Below are 22,809 nucleotides of genomic sequence, written 5' to 3' on the forward strand. Positions count from 1 at the left end.
AGTAGATTTCATTTGGCCCTCCTAGGGCAAGAGTTACTCTCCAATAAGAGTTTTAAATGGGCTTATTGGGAAAAGAAGGTAAAGACATTGACAAATAACTTAGAGATAAACTTCATCTGAGGCTAAGCTGGAGACACACAGAAACGAAGTGCAGTACCAAAATGTGAAGACTTGCCTGCCATTGACAGTTGCGGCCTCAGCAGGTGCACAGATGCTAAGATTCCTATCACACACAACCTGTTGGAGCTCAGCAGTGCCCAGGAGCAGCACATACACCAAAGGAAAGGAGCGACAGTCACATCTCTTCTACAGATCCAGAGTTTGCTTTTACTTTTTGCTCAAGATTTTTAGAAAGTCACTCGAAAATTATTTATGGACATTTTTGGAAACCTTGCTAAAAAGGATGATATACCTCCATGCCTTCGCAAACAGAAGGCATAGATCAGTTCATCCTCTAAAGCCACCACCATAAAGATCAATTATCACGTCAGGCTGTATGTTATGTCATTCCAGGCATTTTTGGCTGTATGTCATTCCAGGCATTTTCTTTCTTATTCACAGGTGGTCACTGAAGCTACCAATGCTACTACTTGGTATTTGCTGCTTTTGAGCTAAGTTGACGTGAGAATTGCAATTTATAAAACTACTAGATTTGCACAATATTTAAGATGCACTAAGTTCTAAATGAAAAACATACCAAAACACAAGGATGGCTTTTTGCATAAAGAGAATTTTGTTGTCAACTTTGTGGTTATTTCAGCAGTGTCCGAGATCCTTTTTACACACATCCTCAATGGTCTGCAGTGTGTATTATGTCTGAGGTATATAGGTGATTGAGAATGAGAGACGAAAGTAAGTAATAAAGCATACCATCACTGCCCATAAGAAAAGCTCAGAGCAAGGTATTATTAGTAAGACCAATGTCGTGCTCAGTATAAATTTATCATCTTTCCGCATATCTCCTGTGACAATATTAACATTTAAACTTGAGAACTGGAATTAATAAAAAGTAATTTCCCCACTGCTAAATTGAGAAGGGTATCTTCTCTAGTGTTACAGACTTTAAACTTCTACAAGCTCAACGAAATTTGTTATTCTTCATAATCTTTCAGCTGAACAGTTCATCCCAATTTAAAACAGATTATTTAAAACACGTATCTGGTGAGAAGCGTGACCCATCAAATAACCAAAACCCTGATTATTTCATGAAGCTTCTCCTCTCTAAAGTCATGATACTTGTGACTTGTGAGCAAAGAACTTCATCGGGCAAGTTTTGTTTCCAGTGTTAATCACAAAAATATGAGTCACAAAGAAAGTGTAACATACTGAGAAGAAATATTACTCATCTTAACTTGATTCTGGTTGCGTGACCTGGAAGGAGTACCTTGTTAAGGAGGCGGCAGTCGCTCCTCGCCTCCTGCTGGAGACTCAGTGCACTGCAGCCTGGATAAGGTGGACATGGGTTAGAATCTCCGCAGCACCACTCAAGCGAGAAACATTTTCAAGAGCGCTACTTAGTCTCTTTGAACCCCAGTTTCTTAATTTGAAAGAAGTACAAAAACACCTACTTCACAGAATTTTTGCCTTGCTGTGAAGATTTGTGCATACACTATGCCGGCATTGTATCCATGCGGGCACCCTCAACCCCCACCCTTCCCCTCCTCCTATTCACGGCTATTGAGCTTTTTATCTTGGTTTATGACTCCACCGATGATTCCATAGATTACACAGTTCCCCACCTTAGGTGTCTGTGTCTACAGGTGCTGGGTACACAAAGGTGTTCAGTAAGCATTCGCTTTTGCTTCTTTCTATACTGCCATACCAGCGAGAGTCTTTTCTTGGATCTTTAATACGTTCTTAATAAGATGAGCAGCAGCATTTTGTGATATATTTTACTTAGGATTCTGTCCGCAGCCTTTCCCAGCTGGAGAAAAATCCGAACACAGACCTAGGCTCTGGAAAGTTACAAAGAAGGGATAAAATGCTATTCCTAATTTTTAAGGAACTTATAAACAAATGGAAAGAATAAGTCACATGGCAGAAATCTAGAACTACACACACCAGAAGCAAGAGAATCTACGTACAAAGCTAAGACCATGGTAAGAACTATGAGATGAGCGGGGTGAAAATGTGGGCGGGGAAAGGTGGTTTCTGGATTCATACGGGCTGCCATTGGCTGAATTTTGTACTACACCTACATTTCTTTCATAGTCTCAGGATTACTATTGATACCATGCTTTTCAGAACTTTTTCTTTTCAGATACAACCCAAAACATATCATATAAAGGAATGTTCGACATGAAAACATTTATAGTAAAACTATTGTATTTGGAGTTACCTACATACCTAAGGAGTATGCTTCAGCCTGTTGGGTTTCAGTCACAATAAAAGTTTAGAGACCACTCACAGAGTGTTTGCTTTGAGCCTCGCAGTCATCCTGGATCCCTAAGGAAATGATTCCACTTTGTCCCCCACTATAGTCGACTTCCACTGCGCTGCTAGACTCATCTTTCCAAAAATCCACGCCTCTCCATTACTCAAAACTTTTAATGGACAAAGGGCAAAGATCATAATATACAATTTAACATCATTTTATAATAGAAGTGACCAACATCTATTTCTACCTTTTCTCACAGGTCATTACTCTCCTAACACTCCACCATCCTGGGCTGTTTGCTTGGTTCCAAATACGCCATACATCAAATATGTCAGGCTCCGGTTACACCATATAGCTTTACTTTTTTATTTCATTTTTATTTCAATACTGGCATGTGTTTGAGAATCTCTGCAGCTCTTGGAGTAGGTTTCCTTCCCTATTTCCATCCTAATTCATATGCTACCTCTTATATAACATTTTCCTCAAACTCTGCCCTACTCAAAGTTCCATCTTTAAGTTATTCTCTGCTTTCATTATGCAGCCAACTCAGTACATACCGCATTGTGCTCTAGCTATGTGTCTACTGTGCCCTTGGAAGCAAGGACCACAGTGCTCTTTTCAAAGTTCCAGGTCAAAAGTAGTGGCCAGTACACCAACAGAAGCTGAACTGGAGTTGTATCAGTGAGCTGCAGCTTTCTGAGGAAAACAACCAAAGAGATCTCAAAAATAAAGTAAGCAATCCTTGAACACTGGGCTTCTTCGAGGGGACTGATTACAAGTAATCTTTCCCAACGGAAATTTAGACAATCATCGCTCTCACACAATTTTCAAATGCTTGTAAATCTCATTTCCTTTCAACTGATGAATATATGAGATAGTTTATTAGAACATTTGGGTAGCAATCTTGAAACAATAGTAAAATAATCAGGTGACTAGGAGTGAACAGCTACAGCTAAGCAGGAACAGAGGTAGATCAGTGCAGATAGAAAAAAAAAAAATGAGCCACACTTTTAAGAGCCAAGAAAAATCCTAAAAGATCTAGATCTAGGGATTGTGTTGAAATAGAAGTGGCTTGTGAATTGTCAGTGGAGAGTTTCTATCAAGCTATGAATTTAAACTACACACCAAGGAGATATTCAGATTAAATTTAGGGAAAAACTTCCCAGTATCAAAGGCTGTTAAATGGCAGCAATTATAAAGTATACTCACGAGTCAAGAGAAAAATACTAAAGTACATTCGAGTTCTGAATGTAATTACTTCTATAACATACTGGCAGACGGCTACAAAAGAAAAATAGTCCCATCTGACCCATTGTAACAGGGAGGAGAGAAATTTTAGGAAACGCTTTTCCCAGTGTGTGTGTGTGTGTGTGTGTGTGTGTGTGTGTGAGGGGGGGGGTAAAAACCGAAGTTTATGGAGTTCTAATAATGGGAAAGCCTACCAAAGACCTTGGAAGGTTTTACTAGTCTGGGAGCAATGCCATTTGCACCCAATTCATTGCTTTCTGGAAAAATGAAGAGATATATCCTACTATAGCTCTCATAATATTCTGTTCATGAGGTTCAAATTGTCTGAACACTCTTGAAATATCTGCATCACCAAATTTTCTTCACAGGGGTGTTTAAACTTAAATATTATGTTCAAACAATCAAAATGTTCTACATCGATTTACTAACACTAAGGAGAAAAAAGACAAGACACTTTGCATCACAATTTAAAATGTGCAAGGAAATTAATTAGGATAAATATTTATTTCCACATAACATTTCTTAGTTGTGAAAACCACAATATCCTAGTCACATTTACACATTACTTGAACTTTGCAATAAATTACATTCAAGATATTCAGTAATTTTGACCAGGAATCTGAGGAGATTAGGAGGAAATATATAACACTACATTTTTTTCTTATATTTTATATGATTTCAAAATATTAGGATTGACATAGAGCATTAAAATTCACACGAGAACAAAATAACTATAAAAATACTCAGAAATACAGAATTTCATTGGATATGATTGCTTATTCAAATAAGTGATCATGTGAAGGTCTAAATTCACTCTGATCATTTGTAACAGAATGGTTATTAATGTATTAAAACACTAGGAGGCTGCTTTTAGGACTGACTGGCATGCACAGCTAGTCTAAATCATAAAACAATGGGAATGTTTACAATGTAGTATCTGTATTATAAAACACACAAAGGCAACACATTCGGAATGGAAAATTTCTGTGTTTTTCCTTGGCATTTATAAACACAGATTTTATTAACTGCAAATTATCTGTATATGTTTTTAGGTTTATGTTCCGTAAAAGAGATGGCTCCTCAAAAGACTGCAAGAGGAATTTTCAGAAAGTATCAAAATGTTGAACCTAATGGAAGCTTTGTTGGGTTTTTTAAATTTCCCTCACAAGCTTAATCACAAGAGGATTTTTTTTTCACTGTTCATATGCAGTTATACACAAAATATGTAATTAATAGTCTGGAAAAGCCACAGGGCTCTGAATTATTGTAAAATAGAACACCGCAGATTATAAGGTTGGTGATCACTGGTGATTCTTAGGAAACAAGAGCACTATAAGATTCCATCTTTATTAACTTCACATTCATCTAAAAAGAAATGAAATACTGTATTTTTAGTAATGCTCGGAAATTCTTAACTTTGCTTCCTCTTGTACAAGCTCAGTAAAAATGGATTCTTTCAGATGGACTGAAATATCTACAGAACCCTCTCAAACAGAATCTGAAATTTTCATTTAAAAGATTATTTTTCTACAACATGCATTCAATTAAAAAGTGGAAAAGAGCTTTGCAGAAGGAAAAAATTACAGTTGGAGACCTGTCAGCCTAACATTAGAACATGATTCAGAAGCAGCATTAAGCAGTACGTGACCTTTAGCAGCAGAGTAACTGGGGAGTGAAATTTCACGTACGAGGATTCACCATGTGGCCTTCCACGAGTGTGTATAATAGGTTTATTTGGAAAACATTTGTTTTTAATGGGAGAGAAATTTAACAGCATATTTCTGATAAAGATTTATACTGAAAATCTCACAAAACTTACAAAGTTTTCCGGAAGTATTTCATACAAGCCTAGTATTTGATGGTGTAATCACAACTTGAATCACTAACCGACCACTACTTGACTCTTTTCTGATTAGTTTCTGATTCTTTTAAACAAGTTGTGAACAGGTTCTATGTATTTTTTCAAATGACTTTAAGTTTTAGTTAGATGTATAAACTCTTAGGTATTAAATGTATCGTAATAAATCAAGGAAATGCATAAATACAATTATTAAAAAATGTTTCCAAACAAACTTTTTGATTGGGGTCTTCTGAAAGAAGTCACTAACGCTAAGCTATAAAAAAATAAAAAGAAGTAAGACTACCTTCCAAAATTCTTCTGAATGAAATGACCAGGTAGCTTCAGGTCACTAAAGTAGGAAAATACAAACTAGGTAAATATGACATCTCTTTAAGAAAGCTATTGCTCTCATAAAACCAACGATGAGAATCCAGTGTTTACAAATGTCTAACATACAGCAAGGAGCACAGAGATTCTTGCATTAGCTATTGTATATGCTCACAAGGGTATCTCACTGTTCAGAAGTTTAAACACAGAAATGAAACAAATTATTGCACTACTTACAGTGTGAAGGTGGATTTGGGATGAGAGACAGAATTTACAATACATGATCAAAGCAGTTTTATTAATAATTGTGGTGCTCTTCTCATATATATGTAAAAAATAAATTGAAGATCAAGTCATAGACAAGTCTCCCTGTCAACACCTTTCCCTGAGTCCGCTTTCTTCTCTTTTCGGCTTTCAGTGCTACAGGGGGAAGAAAAGGAGAAATGTATTACTGCAATCCAGCACGGAGACTGTGAGGTCTGCTTGCTCAGACACAAAACCCATCAGCCCCAAAGTACCACATGGGCCCTTAGCATTGCTCTTTCATGCTGCGAAGCATAGCTAGATAGCAACAATTACAACCCCCTGCACTCGGTGAGATGGAAACCAAGAACTGCAGAAAGGGAGAAATTCAAACAACAGTAACTAAAACACAAAAATCAGACATTTTTAAACAGTTCCAAAAGCATGCAAGATTAATACCATGGTCCTCATTTGGGCAAAGGAATTACTGCTAATTGTTGAAAATGCCAGTCCTGCCCCCGTCTGAAGAAAGCACTGACATCATAATGACACCAAAGAGATGTCACGGTAGGTATTTCAGGGCTTGCTCGAGTGGCTCATCCTTTGTGCACAGACTGGATCCTGATTTTTGGTGAGAACTATGTCATGGTCTGTTGGAAAGACACATCTCCGCTGTCGTCGGGGAGGCAGTCACCCCACACACCTGTGCAGACTGACCGTCACCCTGTCCATCAGAGGAACAATGCTTTACCTCACTGCTTCTGTAATGAACTCATTCCCAAGTGACTTCTGTTTTTTTATCTGCTATCCAATTAACCTTATCAGCGGGCAAGCTGGTAACAAAACTCTACCACTTCTGTCTTCGTGGGGTATTTTTTTGGTATTTTCCCAAAGATCACTTTTCCTACTCTCATGTTGACAGTTTTCATGGAAAACTCAAACAGTGTGCTCACGTGCGAGAAGCTCACAGCAAGAATACAGACTTCGGGGCAGGGGCGGGGGGTGCACAGAATGGCTTACTCCCCAGTGACCCCTAGCACAGGGCAGCGTCGCCCCCACCTGGGGCCTCTCCTGTCCCTCCCTGCCACTGATACAAGGGGTGAGTGGCAACTGGCCTCTGGGGCCCCGAGCTGGAAGAACCCACACACTTTCACTGGCCACTTCTTCCCTTAACCTGAATTTATGAGATAGTTGACAGTGGGGAAACCCTTGGTTTTAGAACTCTTCTCCAAGTAATAAAGTGACAGTTAAAGCCTCCTCCCCACCCCACCCCCCCTTTCTATGCGGCCTCCTGCGCAGCTCTCTTAGTGGTCAACAACTTAGACACATTCTACGAGTGTGTTTTTCAAATTGCTTTTCCTCCAATTCAAGCTCGAAACAGCCCTTCTCAGTTGTCACCACCACCCGGCGCCATCAGGTAAGAAGTGCTGCAGCTTCTGCCGTCCGTGGCACGCTGCCAGCACTGCGAGCTGGTGTGAGCGAGCGTCTATGGCACCCGGGTTTATGCCTGCCACACTTCTCAGCACGCACTACTTACAGGTCAGAGCAAAGCAACTTTTCTCCCTTGTCTTTTCTCCTTCCACAAGAAGAGATGACAGTGTGCACATGATGTGTTGAGAGCCTTAACTCTGTATTTTTAACTCCTCTATCTGCATGACTCACTTCCTTCTACTTTAAGTGCCTTTCATATGACAAGTGGCTGCTATCCTACTTTTCAAATTAACTTTTCCTTGGGCTTTACCTGGCTCCTCGTCTCTTCTCTTCCGCCAGACAAAGCCAGTGAAAAAGGGAAGGCATGGGGCAGCGGAGGAAGCCTGGACTTGGAACTGGAAGGTTAGGTTCAGTTTCCGGAAGCCAAGAAGGAACTCTGTGACCTCGGACTAGTTGTTTAATCTCTCTGCGGCTTGGTTTCCTCATCTGTAAATTTGAACTATATGAGTCCCCAAATTCTCTTGTAGCTCAAAGGCCAGGATTCTGAAGCTGGCATTCTCAATCGCAGTGGGGCCCTATCTTTTGAAAGATAGACTACAAGAGCCCATCTGTAGGAGACCCTAGGGATGCAGACACACTGGCGCGGTTCCTGTGTGCATAATGCTAAGTTCCATAAGCTTTTTATAAATGAGCACATTCCCAGTGGCACTATTAGTCACCAAGTGGTGAGAAAAGATTCAGAATGTTGACTTAATTCACAGATAATGCTTCTTCCTGATGTCCTGCTTTGGTCCTACTGGTTGTTTGGTTACAAAACAATAACCGATTAAATGATCAGGGCTTTTTTCCCTCTCTAAAGCTGGTGGTTTTGGTGTCAGATTTCAACAAACTTATAAAGCAGAAATTTTATAACCAGCTCAAAACTTCCATGAAAAATACTATTGACTTGAACCCATCTTCTTACTGTATGCCTATTACTGTCTTTATTTCCTTGTTACATTCATTTTTCACGATTCCAATAAGTTCTAAACTTTCATTGTAATAAATATACATATTTACTAAATATGTAGCACATCTATGATGTGCTATTGCAGTAGATACATATTACATAGCTGTTGGGTACCAGGTACTCTGCAAAGACCAAGGGATACAAGAGAGATGAGACAGTGCCCTGCCCCTGGAGGAGTCACATTTTAAAATCTAAAGAAATAATATTTCAGGAGAGAGCAGAACATGACCCACTACCTTCATGCTGCCAACTAGTGATCTATGAAACTGTTATGTTTCGATCACACCAAAATAGTTGTTGCAAACAACATTTACCAAGAAGTCATGACAGGGCATAGGCCTAGGAAATCACAGCAAAGGAGGAGAATCCAGGATAGAAGAAGGTGGTGGAAGTGGGCGGCCAGAGGGGAGCAGAGAAGATGGTCCCAGAGCCTAGCCTCTGCCACCAAGGCAACACCAAGCACTGTTTTTCCTAATGTTGCCAGGTACCTTCCCAAGAAATGTCAATCTCGGTGTCAGTTGTTCGCCTATTCTGATGCAATGTGTGGATTTTAACAAGACCTATTTCTGCCAATCCAGTTCAAGAAGCCACAGAGGACCTTGTCACATGTATGCGCAGCACTGTTGAACAAGGATCAAATTAGACATCCTGCAGATGTGGTCACATTTTCAGTGAGTTCTGATATCCTTCTTTCAATCAGGCAAGATAAAATATTGTGGACAACGAACAGTGGATGAAATGATGGATAAAATACAAGTGCTATTCCCAACTGCACTGTGGAAAAGTATCTAAGCTTCTCTAATAGGCATACAGGACCAATAGCAAGGGACAGGATGGAGAATAAGGAGAGGGGCTGTGTCAAAAACTGCAAAGAAGCCAACTTAGGCCTCAAGAGATACAGACCCTGGTAAATGGGTCTTTAGGTTTGGGTTTAGTTTAGTTTAGTTTTATGCACCAAGAGATACTCTAGTAGGCACAACACTGTTAGAGTTCTTGGTCATCAGATTTCAATACCTTCAACAGACACACCATGAAAAAGCAATGGCTTTGGGAGGGTATTGTTGTTATTAGTGTTGGTGGTTTTTGGATTTCTGGAAGCCACACACTCTGCCAAGTTTCACTGTTATAAAGATGAAAGACATTAACCATTAACCAAGAGGAATTTTTCACATGGAAAGCTACAGACAATCCATCTAAAGATAAACTTTCATTGCACAATAGTTTTAATCTCATGTTAGGAGGAAGGTATGTCCAAAGAGTAAGAAACAGGGGTGCCTGGGTGGCTCAGTCCGTTAAGCATCCAACTTTGGCTCAGGTCATGATCTCATGGTTTGGGAGTTCGAGCCCCACATCAGGCTCTGTGCTGACAGTTCAGAGCCTGGAGCCTGCTTCAGATTCTGTGTCTCATTCTCTCTCTGCCTCTCCCCCCACTTGTACTCTGTCTGTCTCTCAAAAATAAATAAATGTAAACAAAAATAAAAATAAAAACAAAGAGTAAGAAACAAGTGGTTGTATCAAAATATAAAGGATGGTCCTAATTAAAACTGAACCTGCTTCAAGCACACTACATTGTTTTACAACACTTTTTTTTTGTGGTGAAAAGCATCACCTGACTATACTATTTACTTTAAGGAGTACCTAAAATACTATGACATAAAATTTTTTGCTTGAACCAAAGAAAAGCAGAGAAGGAGTTTGTACTATGGCTCCATTTAGTACAGGAAGAAAAGCAATCTATAAGTTGGTTGTCTCAAATTTTCTACATATTCTCATGGCTGGCATTTTATTTTGAGCTCATAAACCTGGAGTTCCCATTTTTTTAAAAAAAATCAGAGAAATGCCATATTTTTAATGTGAACGAGTCCATAAGCACATATTTCAATGGGTTTAAGAAATTACCCTTCTCATAATTCTGATTTTCTTCCAAGACCAAAACAGAATTACTGTGAGGATGACTCTATCAGACTGTAGCGGGGATCTTTGGGGAAGGAAGATAAAGCATGTTTTAGAATAAAATATGACTTCTGTTTGAGCCAAGCAAAGAAATACATGAAGATTTTAAAGCCCTGTTACAAGACAGAAAACATCAATCAGAAGTCTTTGAGGGAGCCTACTGAGTAACTTATATTAACCTCCTTTGGACTAAGTGTTAGAAGTAGTTGTTAAGGATGGAGAGAGGGAGAGGGGGAGGGAGGGAGAGAGGGGAGGGAGAGGGAGAGGGGGAGGGAGGGAGAGAGAAAGAGAGAGAGAGAGAGAGAGAGAGAGAGAGAGGTGACTAATTCCAGATTTCTGGGATGAGAACACTGTGCACATCCACTGTTTGTCTTTTTGGGATAGAGATGACATTGAAGCAGCATGCCATTTTGGGGTGACAAAAACCAGCAACAAGAGATATTCTGTAAGTCTAATGTATCATCTTTTCTGAGCCCATGTTTCCAAATATTTCTCATGAAGCCAGATAAAGCTTGCAGGTTTGGAAGCATGTGGTGCATAAATGGAAGCTCCCAGCTTTGCAATTTCTTAATTCAAGGATAAATTTTCTTTTTTTCCAATATAGAAATTTGATGTCATCACTAAATATGGTGCTGTGCGATTTGTTGATTTATATATGATGTATTTGTGTAAGTCATGTAGGAAAAAAAGTTCACTCAAGCTTCCAACCTTCTTAAAGAGCTGAGTAGTTATAGGAACACCATAAACACTCAGTCCGATACTGGATCTAAGCCCAAGCCTCTCCATGCCTTTTGCCTCCCCAAAACTCACACAGAGAACATAGGCTGACCAGGTTTCTAGAAGACACCATTTAACACAGGAAATACAACCAAGGAATAGGTTTGAGGGAGAGGGTCTTACCTTTGGGGAATCAGCTTCTAGAGTGATTAGGAAGGGGAGCTTATGACAAAAATGTAATATAAAAATTAAGTAGAAAAAGTTAATTTAAGGTCATGAAAATAAAGGAACTTAATAACTAAACACTGTCCCAAATCCCTCAATCACTCTTTAATAAGAAGAGCTATCAGCATAACACAGAGATTTTTCTTCAGATCAGTATCTAAGAAGACTGGATGGTTTGAACGCTTATAAATTCTGGAAAATTCAGTTGGAAATCCTGTGATGACTCTTCATATTTAAGGACACACTCTTCCCCAGCATGCATTTACAACTTAGCATCCACAACTATAGGAGTGGTTTGTAATGTTTGCATACAGAGAAATATGAATGCATAGAACTTTCTGGAGCTGAAAGTTTTGGAGTAAGGAAGTTAGGGAAGATTTTCAGGGAGTTGGAACAGGAACCTGGAAATATACTAAGTGCAAAATCACCATTACATGTGCATATGGGGCTTAAGAAAGGACAATGGGGGAGTGCAAAATGTGGGCAGATATCTAAGAGGGTTCTGGGAAGTGGGTGATGAGTGAATATAATGGAACTTTATTGCAAAAGAGTAGGCCAAATGAATGTCCGAAAGTGGCCTGCATTGGGACTCATTTACAGCACCATTCTCCCCACTGTCATAGTTTTGGAATAAGCTTTTAATCTGAAAGGGAGATGTTGAAAAACATACCAACAAATGTGCCAATTACAATTTCTGCCTACTTTTAAAAAGAGTTTTCTGAAATATTTTAGACCTAAATTCAATGGAAGCCAATACTATTCTTTCCCTAATAGATTCATGTCATAAAATGATTGGAATCAGTACAAATTCACATTATTTTGGAATTCAAACCTTTTAGAAGGAAAGCTTGACTCCTTATCTTTTGAGTTATCGGCAGTCATCAGAAGGTTCCTCCACAAGGCAGTCTTTGACATTTCATCGGAGATATTGATCACAGATGGATCATCTCTAGATAGGAGTTTACCCAAAATGAAATTTAAAAAAATTAAGTAATTGCAGTTATCTAGTGATAGAAACTAAATATAGGACAGTCTTATACCTTTGTACAGTATTTTTCACAGTTGAAAATTAAGAAGTAAATAGTTCTCTCAATTATTTTTTTAAAATCTATGAAAAACAAAAATCTCAACAAAAGATTCTAGTTATATAGACACTGGTTTTGGCTAGAGTTCTCCTAATTCATTTCAAATTACAGAGATGAGTTTCTGTGTGTTTATTGCTTGGGCTCTTGCCCCTACATTCGTAGCCGAGCAGATCAACTTCAGTCTCCTGCTCAGACTCTACAGTGGCTCTCACACACTCAGAAAAAAAAGCCTGGCAGGGGTGCCTGGGTGGCTCAGTCAGTTAAGCATCTGACTCCTGGTTTCAGCTCAGGTCACTTGCCGTTTGTGAGTTCGAGCCCTTCATTGTGCTCTATGCTGACAGCATGGAGCCTGCTTGGGATTCTCTGTCTCTCTCTTTCTGCCTCTCCCTTGCTTTCTGTCTGTCTGTCTGTCTCTCTCAAAACAAACAAACAAACAAACAAACAAACATTAAAAAGACAGAGAAAGCCTGGTAGGTGGACCATAGGCTCTGTCCCTGCCCTCACCCTCCAAGTTCATCTCCTGCCATTACAGCCCTGCTCCTTCTACTCTGGCCACAAGCAGTGGTCTCCTGACTATTCTGGAACACTCTGGGCTTGCTGCCTCAGGGCCTCGTATTTGTCCTGCCTTCTGCCTATGATGTTCCTTTACATGGTACAACTCTTTCCCTCCTTTGTTTAAATGTCACCTACTCAGGCCTTTGCTGACTACTGTATTTAAAATTTCTGGGCCACCTGAGTGGCTCAGCCAGTTAAGCATCCAACTCTTGGTTTCAGCTCAGGTATAATCTGTTTGTGAATTCAAGCCCCACGTCAGGTCTGCACTGACAGTGTGGAGTCTGCTTGGGATTCTCTCTCTCTCTGCCCCTCCCCCACTCACTCTCTCTCTCCCCCCCCAAAATAAACTTAAAAAAATAAAATAAAATTTCTATTTCCATCCACTCAGAGTACCCTCATCCTCTTTTGCTTCTTGTTTTTATTGCACTTTTCACCATCTAAAACACTATCCCATATTACTTGTGCCTTTATTTTTTGCCCCCCCACCTCTATTCTACTTGAATATAAGTTTTATGAGGATGACGATTCTTGACCATTCATCTGCTACTGTTTCCCCAAGAGTCAAGCAGGGCCTGACACTTGGTGCCCACTCAATAAATACTGGTTGAATAAATGAAGGCAGTCTGTGTATTTGGCAGATATCTTTCCAAATGACTAGAAAGGCCTTCAATATCAGGGCGCATACAATGCTGGGTGCTTTGTTTGCATTTTAAAATGGCACCAATTTTAAGTGATGTCCAGAATTCTCTAAAATATTCCCAGGGCTAGAAACACAACCAAATAGAAGCAGAGATAAATTATAGGCCAAGTCAAAGAAAGTTTCAAGTGAGAAAACAGCACTCTCCTTACTGCATGAGGAAAAGATACCCTGCTGTGAAAAAAAAAAACACCTTCTATAGAAATCCTAGGCTGACCTCACATGACCCTCATCAGTGGTTGTTCACAGACGGCAACAAATTAGACTTTTTTAGAGAGACACCAAAGGTCTGGAGCAAAACCTTGGGTCTCACAGGGTCCCTCCCTTCCCAGTCTGGACATGTGTTCTTTTTAGTTCCTCAAATCCAGCAGCCCCTAGTAACTCAAAGCATGAAATCAACCAGTTTCCAAAAGAATGTCATATGGAATACATGTTTTTCACAATATTATGTGACAAAGAGCCTTGTAAGCCGAAGAGTTTAGAAAATACTGGATTGGGGAGCCTGGCTGGCTCAGTCAGTTAAGCGTCTGATTCTTGACTTCAGCTCAGGTCATGATCTCAGGGTTCATGAGTTTGAGCCCCCATTGGGCTCTGTGCTCACAGAGTGAAATGTGCTTGGGATTCTGTCTCCCTCTCTCTCTGCCCCTCCCCCATATGCGCTGTCTCTCTCTCTCTCTCTCTCTCAAAATAAATAAAAATAAACTTAAAAAAAAGGAAAAGAAAATTCTGATTAAAGAAAATTAAACTTAAAAAAAAAACATACAGCACTACTTAGATTCTTTAATATGCCAATATACACTATGAATCTCCAAATGAAAATGTGGTATGGAAATTTATCTAACCAAAGAGTCCTTTTGAGACAGGTACCACATGAGACCAAGTATCTATCTACAAAACACACGTGGGAATTTATTGATTCAATGAAACAATCAACAGGATTTTAAAACTTACATACAGTTTAAAAAAAGATAAAATGTCTTCTCATGTTTAGGTGGTAGATAATTATATTTTAAAAACCTAGGTAATGTGATTTTACAGTCAGACCCTGAAGATCTAGACGATTTTTCCAATTTTTTTGGTAAATACTACGATAAATTCTTTCCAGAGGGAAAAGTTTTCTCTGCTTTTTTATTGGCATGGTCTTAAATTATCCTTAAGTGCTTCAATATCTATATATCTGTATGTAATTTTTGGCCAGATACATTTTTAAGTTTTTATTATAACTCACAGGCATTTGCATTCTTTTGTTATGTCTTTGTGCATAAAGAAGATAGGCATATTTTGGAAGAGTTACATAAATACTTCCTAAAATGGCTGGTAGATGTGAATCCTTGAACTCAGGAAATAGATCATCTCTTTGGAAGTGCCATTTTTTAGGGGTAACTTCCCAGAGTTCAAACATTTACCAGTGATCAATTTAGTGATTACCTAGCTCATTTATCCTGGAATTGAATCTTGACCAGTCTTCAACTGATACCTTTACAGCTTTTGTATACATTATAAAATATGAGAAGAAAAGACTTCAGACAACAGTCCCCTGCCCCCCTTCATTTTCAGCCACTTGCCCCTACTCACGCAGCTACCAGTGTCAGAACTTAGTTCTAGGACAGGGTAATCTAAGTCCTACTTCCACTTCTTTCTATTCTAACACAGCTTCAACAAACCTTTGTAGGAATGCACACAGTTCACAATTCTTAAGTAAAGTATACAACAACACGTTTCATGACTCCAAGTGGTGTGCTTTTCCACGCATATCTTACCTATAGTGCCCTTCCAATGGGAGCTGTACTGTGCCCTCATCTTCCATAGCTAGCATACTTTGTTCTTCCTGGAAAGACAAATGTAAAACATACAAAGTGAACCTGATGAATCTCCATTTTACATTAAAGAAGAAACACAGATTAATGTTTCACTATCTCATTAACCTCAGGACCTTCCACTTTGTTTGCATTTATTAATGCTAGCACAGGTCCTTTCGATAAAGTATCAGCTACCAAGAACATAAGTAATTAATGAGAGTCCCCTACCACAAAGTAATTTAAATGCTAACAACAATCTCCTTCATGTCACTCAATGTAAAACGTGGTTAATTTCCAAGCAGATTTTTAAAAATAATCTACATTTTAAAAGGAAAAGAGTACGGGTAATGTAATTGTTTTCATTGTTATAAAGTGTACATTACATTCCCAGAATGCTCTGTTAGAAGGGAATGAGGATGTATTTAGAGAGGTGGTTCTCAAACTTTATTTTACATCAGAATCACGTAGAGGGCTTTAAAAAATATACAGATTGCCAGGCCCCACCTCCAGAGTCTCTGATTCAGTGGGTCTGGAGTAGGGCCCAAGAATTTACCTTTTCCAGTGACTTTCCAGGTGATGCTGATTATGCTGGTCTAAGGACTACACTTTGAGAACTCCTGCTCTAGAGATTTGGAAAGAGACAGGAGAAGATGCCTTCCTGTATGGACCAAACACAGGTGTGTTTTCCACTAGGCACATCTTAGGCTTTAGTTTTGACTCAGATTTCTTCTTACAATGACAATATCCTACCCTTCCCCAACAAGTAGGGATATTTCATATAATCATTTCTTCATCTATAACACTTTAAAAGCATATCTTTATGATAAAGATAACCTTATGCTACCATATTAAAATGTCCTGGTTTAGGGGAGCCTGGGTGGCTCAGTCAGTTAAGTATCCGACTTCGGCTCTGGTCATAATCTCATGGTTCGTGAATTCAAGCCCCGTGTCAGGCTCTGTGCTGATGGCTCAGAGCCTGGAGCCTGCTTTGGATTCTGTATCTCCCCCTCTCTCTGCCCCTCCCCTGCTCGTGCTCTGTCTCTCTCTGTCTCAAAAATAAATAAACAATACAAAAATAATAAAATAAAATATCCTGGTTTAGTTTTCAATAATGTTATCAACCTTTTTCTATCCACCAAAATATTTTACTTATCTGTAGATTGCAGCTTCTATTTAATGCATTTATTCTTCAAATGAGTCAATTACCAATGCTTAAGTTCAGAGAACAATGTGGGTTCATTTAAAGATGTTAGAATCATTGGTTCTAAGTCCAAAAATGGAATTTTATTTATTCTATTGTATTTATTGTTTTATTTGAGTCCAGTTGAGACACGAGGCTACTAGTTTCAAGTGTACACGTAGTGACTCAACATCCCTACATCCCTGTATGTTATGCTGTGCTCACAAATGTACCTACCATCTGTCACCATACAACACTATTATAGGATCATTGACTATATTCCCTGAGCTGTGCCTTTTATCCTGTGACTTGTTCATTCCGTAATTGGAAGTCTGTATCTCCCACTCCCCTTCACTTATTTTGCCCGTCCCCTACCCCTTCCCTCTGGCAACCATCGGTTTGTTCTCTGTATTTATAGTTGATTCCGCTTTTTGTTTGTTTATTCATTTGTTCTGTGTTCTAGATTCCACATATGAATGAAATCATATGGCATTTGTCTGTCTTAGTCTGACTTTTTTCACTTAGTATACTACCCTCTAGGTCTATCCATGTTGTCCCAAATAGCAAGATTTTATTCCTTTTTTGTGGCTGCGTAATATAGAAATGGAATTTTTAAGTTAGAGATGAAGAGCTAGATGATTTCTTGACCAAATGGGAACTGAAGAGAGAAAATAGGGTGGCCCTGGAGGCTTAGCAGTAGGTTGCCTGATCTAAGTCAGATTCCAGAAAGACTTGATCTTTGGCTGATGTCATTTCTGGCAGGCAAAGCTGTTCCTAACATTATCCTCAATATACGGACCCTGGCCTCAAGTTGCATGCTGCCTCATCTGAAGAGCCCTTGTCATATTTCTTGTTACTTAAAGATACAGTGTCTTCCATCTAGAGCCTATTCAGCTAACCTATGACTATGAAATGTAATGTGGGGGCAGGTCTCATTTTCACTCTTGGGATGCTCTCCGTACACATCCAATCTACTGACCAAGGCACGCTCCCCTCCACTGGGACCTTATCCATCCTGCATACAGATATCTATGCCCAGTCTCTGTGGTGTACTAATGGAGAGGCCAGAGAGTACATGTCTCTGCTACTTCTCTACTTATAAGTTCCCACCCACACCCCCAACCAAAAACCCTATGATTTATAACCCAGATTTATACTCTGTGGTACTAATGCACGTGTCTGTTTCTCCCTTGCATTACAGGAACTAATCCTATTCTCTTTCTCTCTTGTTCCTCAGGGACATTTGTTCTTTTAAGATTCATCTGATATACTTTACTACTTGTGTATTATGCCTATTTCTCTTGTCAATGGAAGGACTATTAAAACCAATTCGAAATGAGTAGACAGCAACCATTGGTTGGAAATTACACATTTTAGCACCTGAGCAGAGTTAATCTGCTGCCTGGAAGAAGGCATGCCTTGCAAATGGGTTAGTCACTATATTTGGAACATAATACATATGTCATATTAACTTATATGCACAACACTGAGGCCATGGACAGAGCATATGTATTCTTGCAGGTAAAAAAGTTTACTTCTGCTATAGAAAACATTACCTTAATGCACATGGAAGGACATACAGAGAAAACAGTCAGTGATCCCAAATGCTATTTAAGTAAAACCAAGATACAAACAAAATGCAATTCTCTTCTTGTCCACTGAAAGGTAAGCTTGGCATATCGTATGTTTTCTGACTAACTCGGAATCAAATGTCAGGAAGGCGTGTCGAAAGGTTTAATAAAGAGTACCATTCAAAAAGCAGAAGAGAGGAACAGCGTCACCAGCGCTTGGGTTACCTGGCAGCAGAAAACGAGGGCTCAAGATTGAACGTAACAGCCAAAAATTGGACCAAAGCTTTGGGAACAATTTTGTTTTTTCCTCAGATGATTTTCCACTTTTCTCTCCAATTGCTTTCAATAATTATTTTGCACTCTGTGGCTTGTTAGCATGTGTGGGCTTTATACTAGTCATAATTCTATCCAAACAAAAACTCATCACCTCTAAAGATAGCATTTCCAAGCCATGCTTATCTGAAGAAAAGGGGTGGCAGAGCAGCCGCTGCCTTGGGTGCCAGAAGGAAGCTGGGTGGGCCCCCGAGCCCAGGGACAGAGGGCCGGCTGCATCCCAGGCAGCGCTGTGAGGAAGCCAAAAATCTGAGACTTTCTGGGGAGGAACAGTCAAATCAGGCATTGGCCGTCACGACAATGACAACCTAGTTTATCTCAATCGTACAGGAACAGAGAGTGAGAGCACCCAGCTAAGTGCTACTTGTAAGTCAGAAGAACCTTGAAATGAGTTCCATTCAGCACTCCGCTCATACGGGGTCCCTCAAAACATATGCTGAATTCTACAACATGGTGAAGGTAGTAAAGGGTGATGATCAAAGTTGACCCAAGGACATCTGAAGGGTTTTGCCAGTTTGACTAAAGGGCTACTCATGCTGTGATTTGAATGCTCTCTTTTCACTAAGATAGTCAAAGCATTTGTCAGATACTGAATTGCTGAAAGATAGTCAATGCTATATCCAGTAAAAGCCAGGAAAATTGAGGGTTAAAACAATGCATCTAATTTATAGCACTCAAACATTTACTGAGCATGTATTATGTGCAAGGCACACAGTGGAAAATCCGGGAGCCATTCACGAATCCATTTGTCAAATATGTATTAAGCATAACCTACATGACAGCAGTCTGCTAGGTGCCCGCGATACAGCAACAAAGAGACAGACACTCTACTCTCAGAGGATGAGAAGGGTCATTGTAAAAAAATACAAGAAGAGGGGCGCCTGGGTGGCGCAGTCGGTTAAGTGTCCGACTTCAGCCAGGTCACGATCTCGCGGTCCGTGAGTTCGAGCCCCGCGTCGGGCTCTGGGCTGATGACTCAGAGCCTGGAGCCTGTTTCCGATTCTGTGTCTCCCTCTCTCTCTGCCCCTCCCCCGTTCATGCTCTGTCTCTCTCTGTCCCAAAAAAATAAATAAATGTTGAAAAAAAAATTTTTTTTAAAAATACAAGAAGAGAGGAAGTAGTATCTGGGCCAGTCTTATTTGATCAGTTTAGTAGAAGAAAGGAAGAAACTCTAGAAACAGTGCAGGCCAAGAATAAAAAGTAGAAATAAATGATGTGTTTGTATGACAATGAACAACCAGACTGGCCTGAGCCAAAGGCCTGTGCCGAGTGGAAAACAAAATTGGAGTTAAAATGTGGTATGTTTTGATTAGTAGGATGTATGAATCTGAGTTATATTTTGTGATAGCATAAAAAATAATTTGTGTATCGTGACAAAATGCTCTATGCTACCTTTAGTGAAATAGGTAGCATCTTCACTATATCCACTTCTCATGCAAAGTCTATATCTATGTAGGAACCCCCAAGAAGCTCAAAGTACAAACAAAGCAGAGAGCCAGTGTTCACAAAGATGGCTAGAATATTAGAGAAAATATTCATTAATTTTAGAATTCATAGATCTCAAAAAATGGAAGCGAATTTAGTGATTAAGTCTGACCCCTTTAGTTTATCCAAAAGGAAAACAAAGTCTACAGGACATAAGAAGTGTCAGACCATTTTCTTCTTTGATTACTAATAGAATAGAAAATGCTGCAAACATTACACACACACACACACACACACACACACACACAAACTCTGAAAACCATAAAACTTGACATTTCTAAGAGCTATGTATTAAAATTTCTAACAGATAGAAGAGCCATTACATACAACTACTCACTTCAACAATGAAAGCTAAAGGTATAGTCTATATAGAATTTTACATAAATAATTGGATGCAACATATATTTTTCATCAGAATATTTGCTTCAGTATCTCTAAGTGACTTACCTAAATTATTACAAAATTCAGAAATTTTGATAGTGGAACCTTGGATTTAGAAGATTATATTCTGGAGAACCAGACACTGTGGTTTTAGAAAAGGCCTTATCTCAAATTTTAGCATGCAGCAGAATGACCCGGATGTCTGGTTAATACAGATTTTTGGACCGATCTGCAGAGTTTTGATTCAATAGGTCTGGAGTATGGTCCAAGAATGTGCATTTCTAAGAAGTTGCCTGGTGTTGGCTGATGCAGCAGAGGTCCTAGGACGACACTTTGAAAAAATCACTGCTTGAGGAAGAAGAATATGCTTACCTCACTCTAAGATTCAATTACAAATAACATTTGCCTGTGTAATAATTAGGCCATGTTTCCCAAATCCACAACCAATTCTCATCTTTCTTAGCAGTAAGATCTGCTCTGTAATTTGTTTAACTGCACTTGTTCTTAGTTTGTTTTTTGCATCTTCTTGGCCTTGCTCATGATCCTTCTTCATACAGATCACAATTCTCACTTGCCTCTTGTTTTATTCCCATAGCATATATGTTAGAGTGAACCTCCCATAAACCAAGAAGTGTCAATATCATGATCACTGCCCAGAGCTGGATTTCCAGGATTTATCTAACATTAACTGCCTTCTGCCCCCACCCAGGAGCAAACATTCTGCTGGGGCTTTCTGCTTTTAACAGCAGCCCTTTTGTCAAATGTGTACAATGTCCTAGAGAATATTTAAGTAGAAAGGAAGGCATGTTGGTACTCTGAGCACATTTGGACATCCAGAATTTGATTCTGCAGTCTTCCCTTTACACAGAGCAATGTGCAAAATGTCAGGGTTCCAATATTCATTTCTATCCTGATTATAATCCTTTCTTTCTAAAAACTGAAGCATATGCATATGCATATGCATGAAGTACATGAAAATTTGGAACAGAAGCTCTGCGACCTTGGACTGGCCTGTGTAGCTATTTATTCTGCTTAACTCATTATTGAATTTTAAGGTCAAACTAATGTTTTCTCAATGCCATAAGACCAGAAGCGGGCTACTGATAAGAAAACCCTAGAGTATAAAGGTACAAGCTTGTAACTATCATCAAAAGGACAAAAGGTGAGCCTACTTTAAATTCAAGTCTCAGGGAGCTGAACATTTTCTGCTATTTACCATCTTTCCAGATCACAATCAAAGTTACTCAATTAATTTGAGCAATTGCAGAAATGCAGCATTTCTGGAGAACTTGTCCGTTTACCACCTGAATGCACAATTTCTTGGAAGACTGGGCCTTGGTATAAGATGCCACAGTAAGAAGATGAGATCCTTCAGTGGAGTCCATAGCCTCAAGAAAATGAAATACCGAGATCTGGGTGATCAAATAGAAAATCAACCAGAATTTAAGTTGGTTAAATCCTTCTGAAATCCTTCTTAAAATCTTCCCGTTCTCTATACTAATCATACACGTTTAACAACTAATTCCAAGTTAGAAAGTGAACATCTTTAAACTTCCTTTTCTCTCTCCACTTGTTGGACGGAGAATTACCTTTCTTTGCATTGGTCAGAACTATATTTTAATATAATTAAATTATGAATTATTTCTTCACTGTATTACTGATTCTCTTGTTTCTTTCCATGCACTGAGATTCGCATGAAAGCATCATTATATTAATCTATTTGAGACTTTAAAGGTCTGTAAATCTGCCTGATTAATGTATTATTGCAAGGCATTTCCCCCACTTTTTCTCATACTCTGATCTGAAGGATACAAGGACAAATTTGCCTCAATAAATCTTTAATCTATTTTTGTATCCTTTTGGAAGACATGGAGTCTGAGAAATTTAGTAATATTTGATTACTTCTAAAATATTTATCTTCATAATCAAAAAATAGTAAACACCCATTGGAATACAGTGGGCCTATAATGTAAAAAGGTTGGAAGCTTATTAAATAGGGTCTCTTTCTAGCTGAGATTAATAAATTCCAAAATGGTATCTGGCACACATTTATACCACACCATATATATGCAGCTTCAGGAGAGGTTCTGAACAGTGGAAATAAGGGAGAATCTAAACTTTTCTTTAAATGACAAAAGGAGAGAAAATTAAATATAATATATGTGATATATACATTATACAACTTTCCATTTTACAAAGTTCTAGAACAGCAAGGATGCTCCATGATATGGTAAGGCCTAAGGAGTACGCTCTGAAAGAGATGATTATATGGCTGGGGCTGTTGCTAACTTTCTCTATGGAGGTAGTGGAGACATTTGAAATCAAAGCAAGAAAGTAAAGCAAAACTACATTT

The 22,809-nt window shown here is 39.0% G+C and overlaps 1 protein-coding gene across 3 annotated transcripts in view; it reads right to left on the reverse strand.

Annotated features, from left to right (window-relative positions):
* Window positions 1-6,071: 6,071 nt before the first annotated feature.
* Window positions 6,072-22,809, reverse strand: part of SLC4A10 (solute carrier family 4 member 10) — a 208,353-nt gene continuing 191,615 nt past the window's right edge. For all 3 annotated transcript variants that reach the window (XM_047083717.1, XM_047083716.1, XM_047083719.1), the window contains 3 exons: window positions 15,468-15,535; window positions 12,203-12,319; window positions 6,072-6,212 (listed from right to left, as the gene is read on the reverse strand). In XM_047083717.1, the coding sequence (XP_046939673.1) occupies window positions 6,146-6,212; window positions 12,203-12,319; window positions 15,468-15,535 (252 nt within the window). In that variant the 3' untranslated portion in view covers window positions 6,072-6,145. The remainder of the gene's footprint in view (window positions 6,213-12,202; window positions 12,320-15,467; window positions 15,536-22,809) is intronic.

This window comes from Lynx rufus, unplaced genomic scaffold (genome assembly GCF_022079265.1).
Source record: "Lynx rufus isolate CCGP_SWC_20201006 ecotype Redwood Valley unplaced genomic scaffold, mLynRuf1.p SCAF_2, whole genome shotgun sequence".
In the NCBI taxonomy this organism is placed as follows: domain Eukaryota; kingdom Metazoa; phylum Chordata; class Mammalia; order Carnivora; family Felidae; genus Lynx; species Lynx rufus.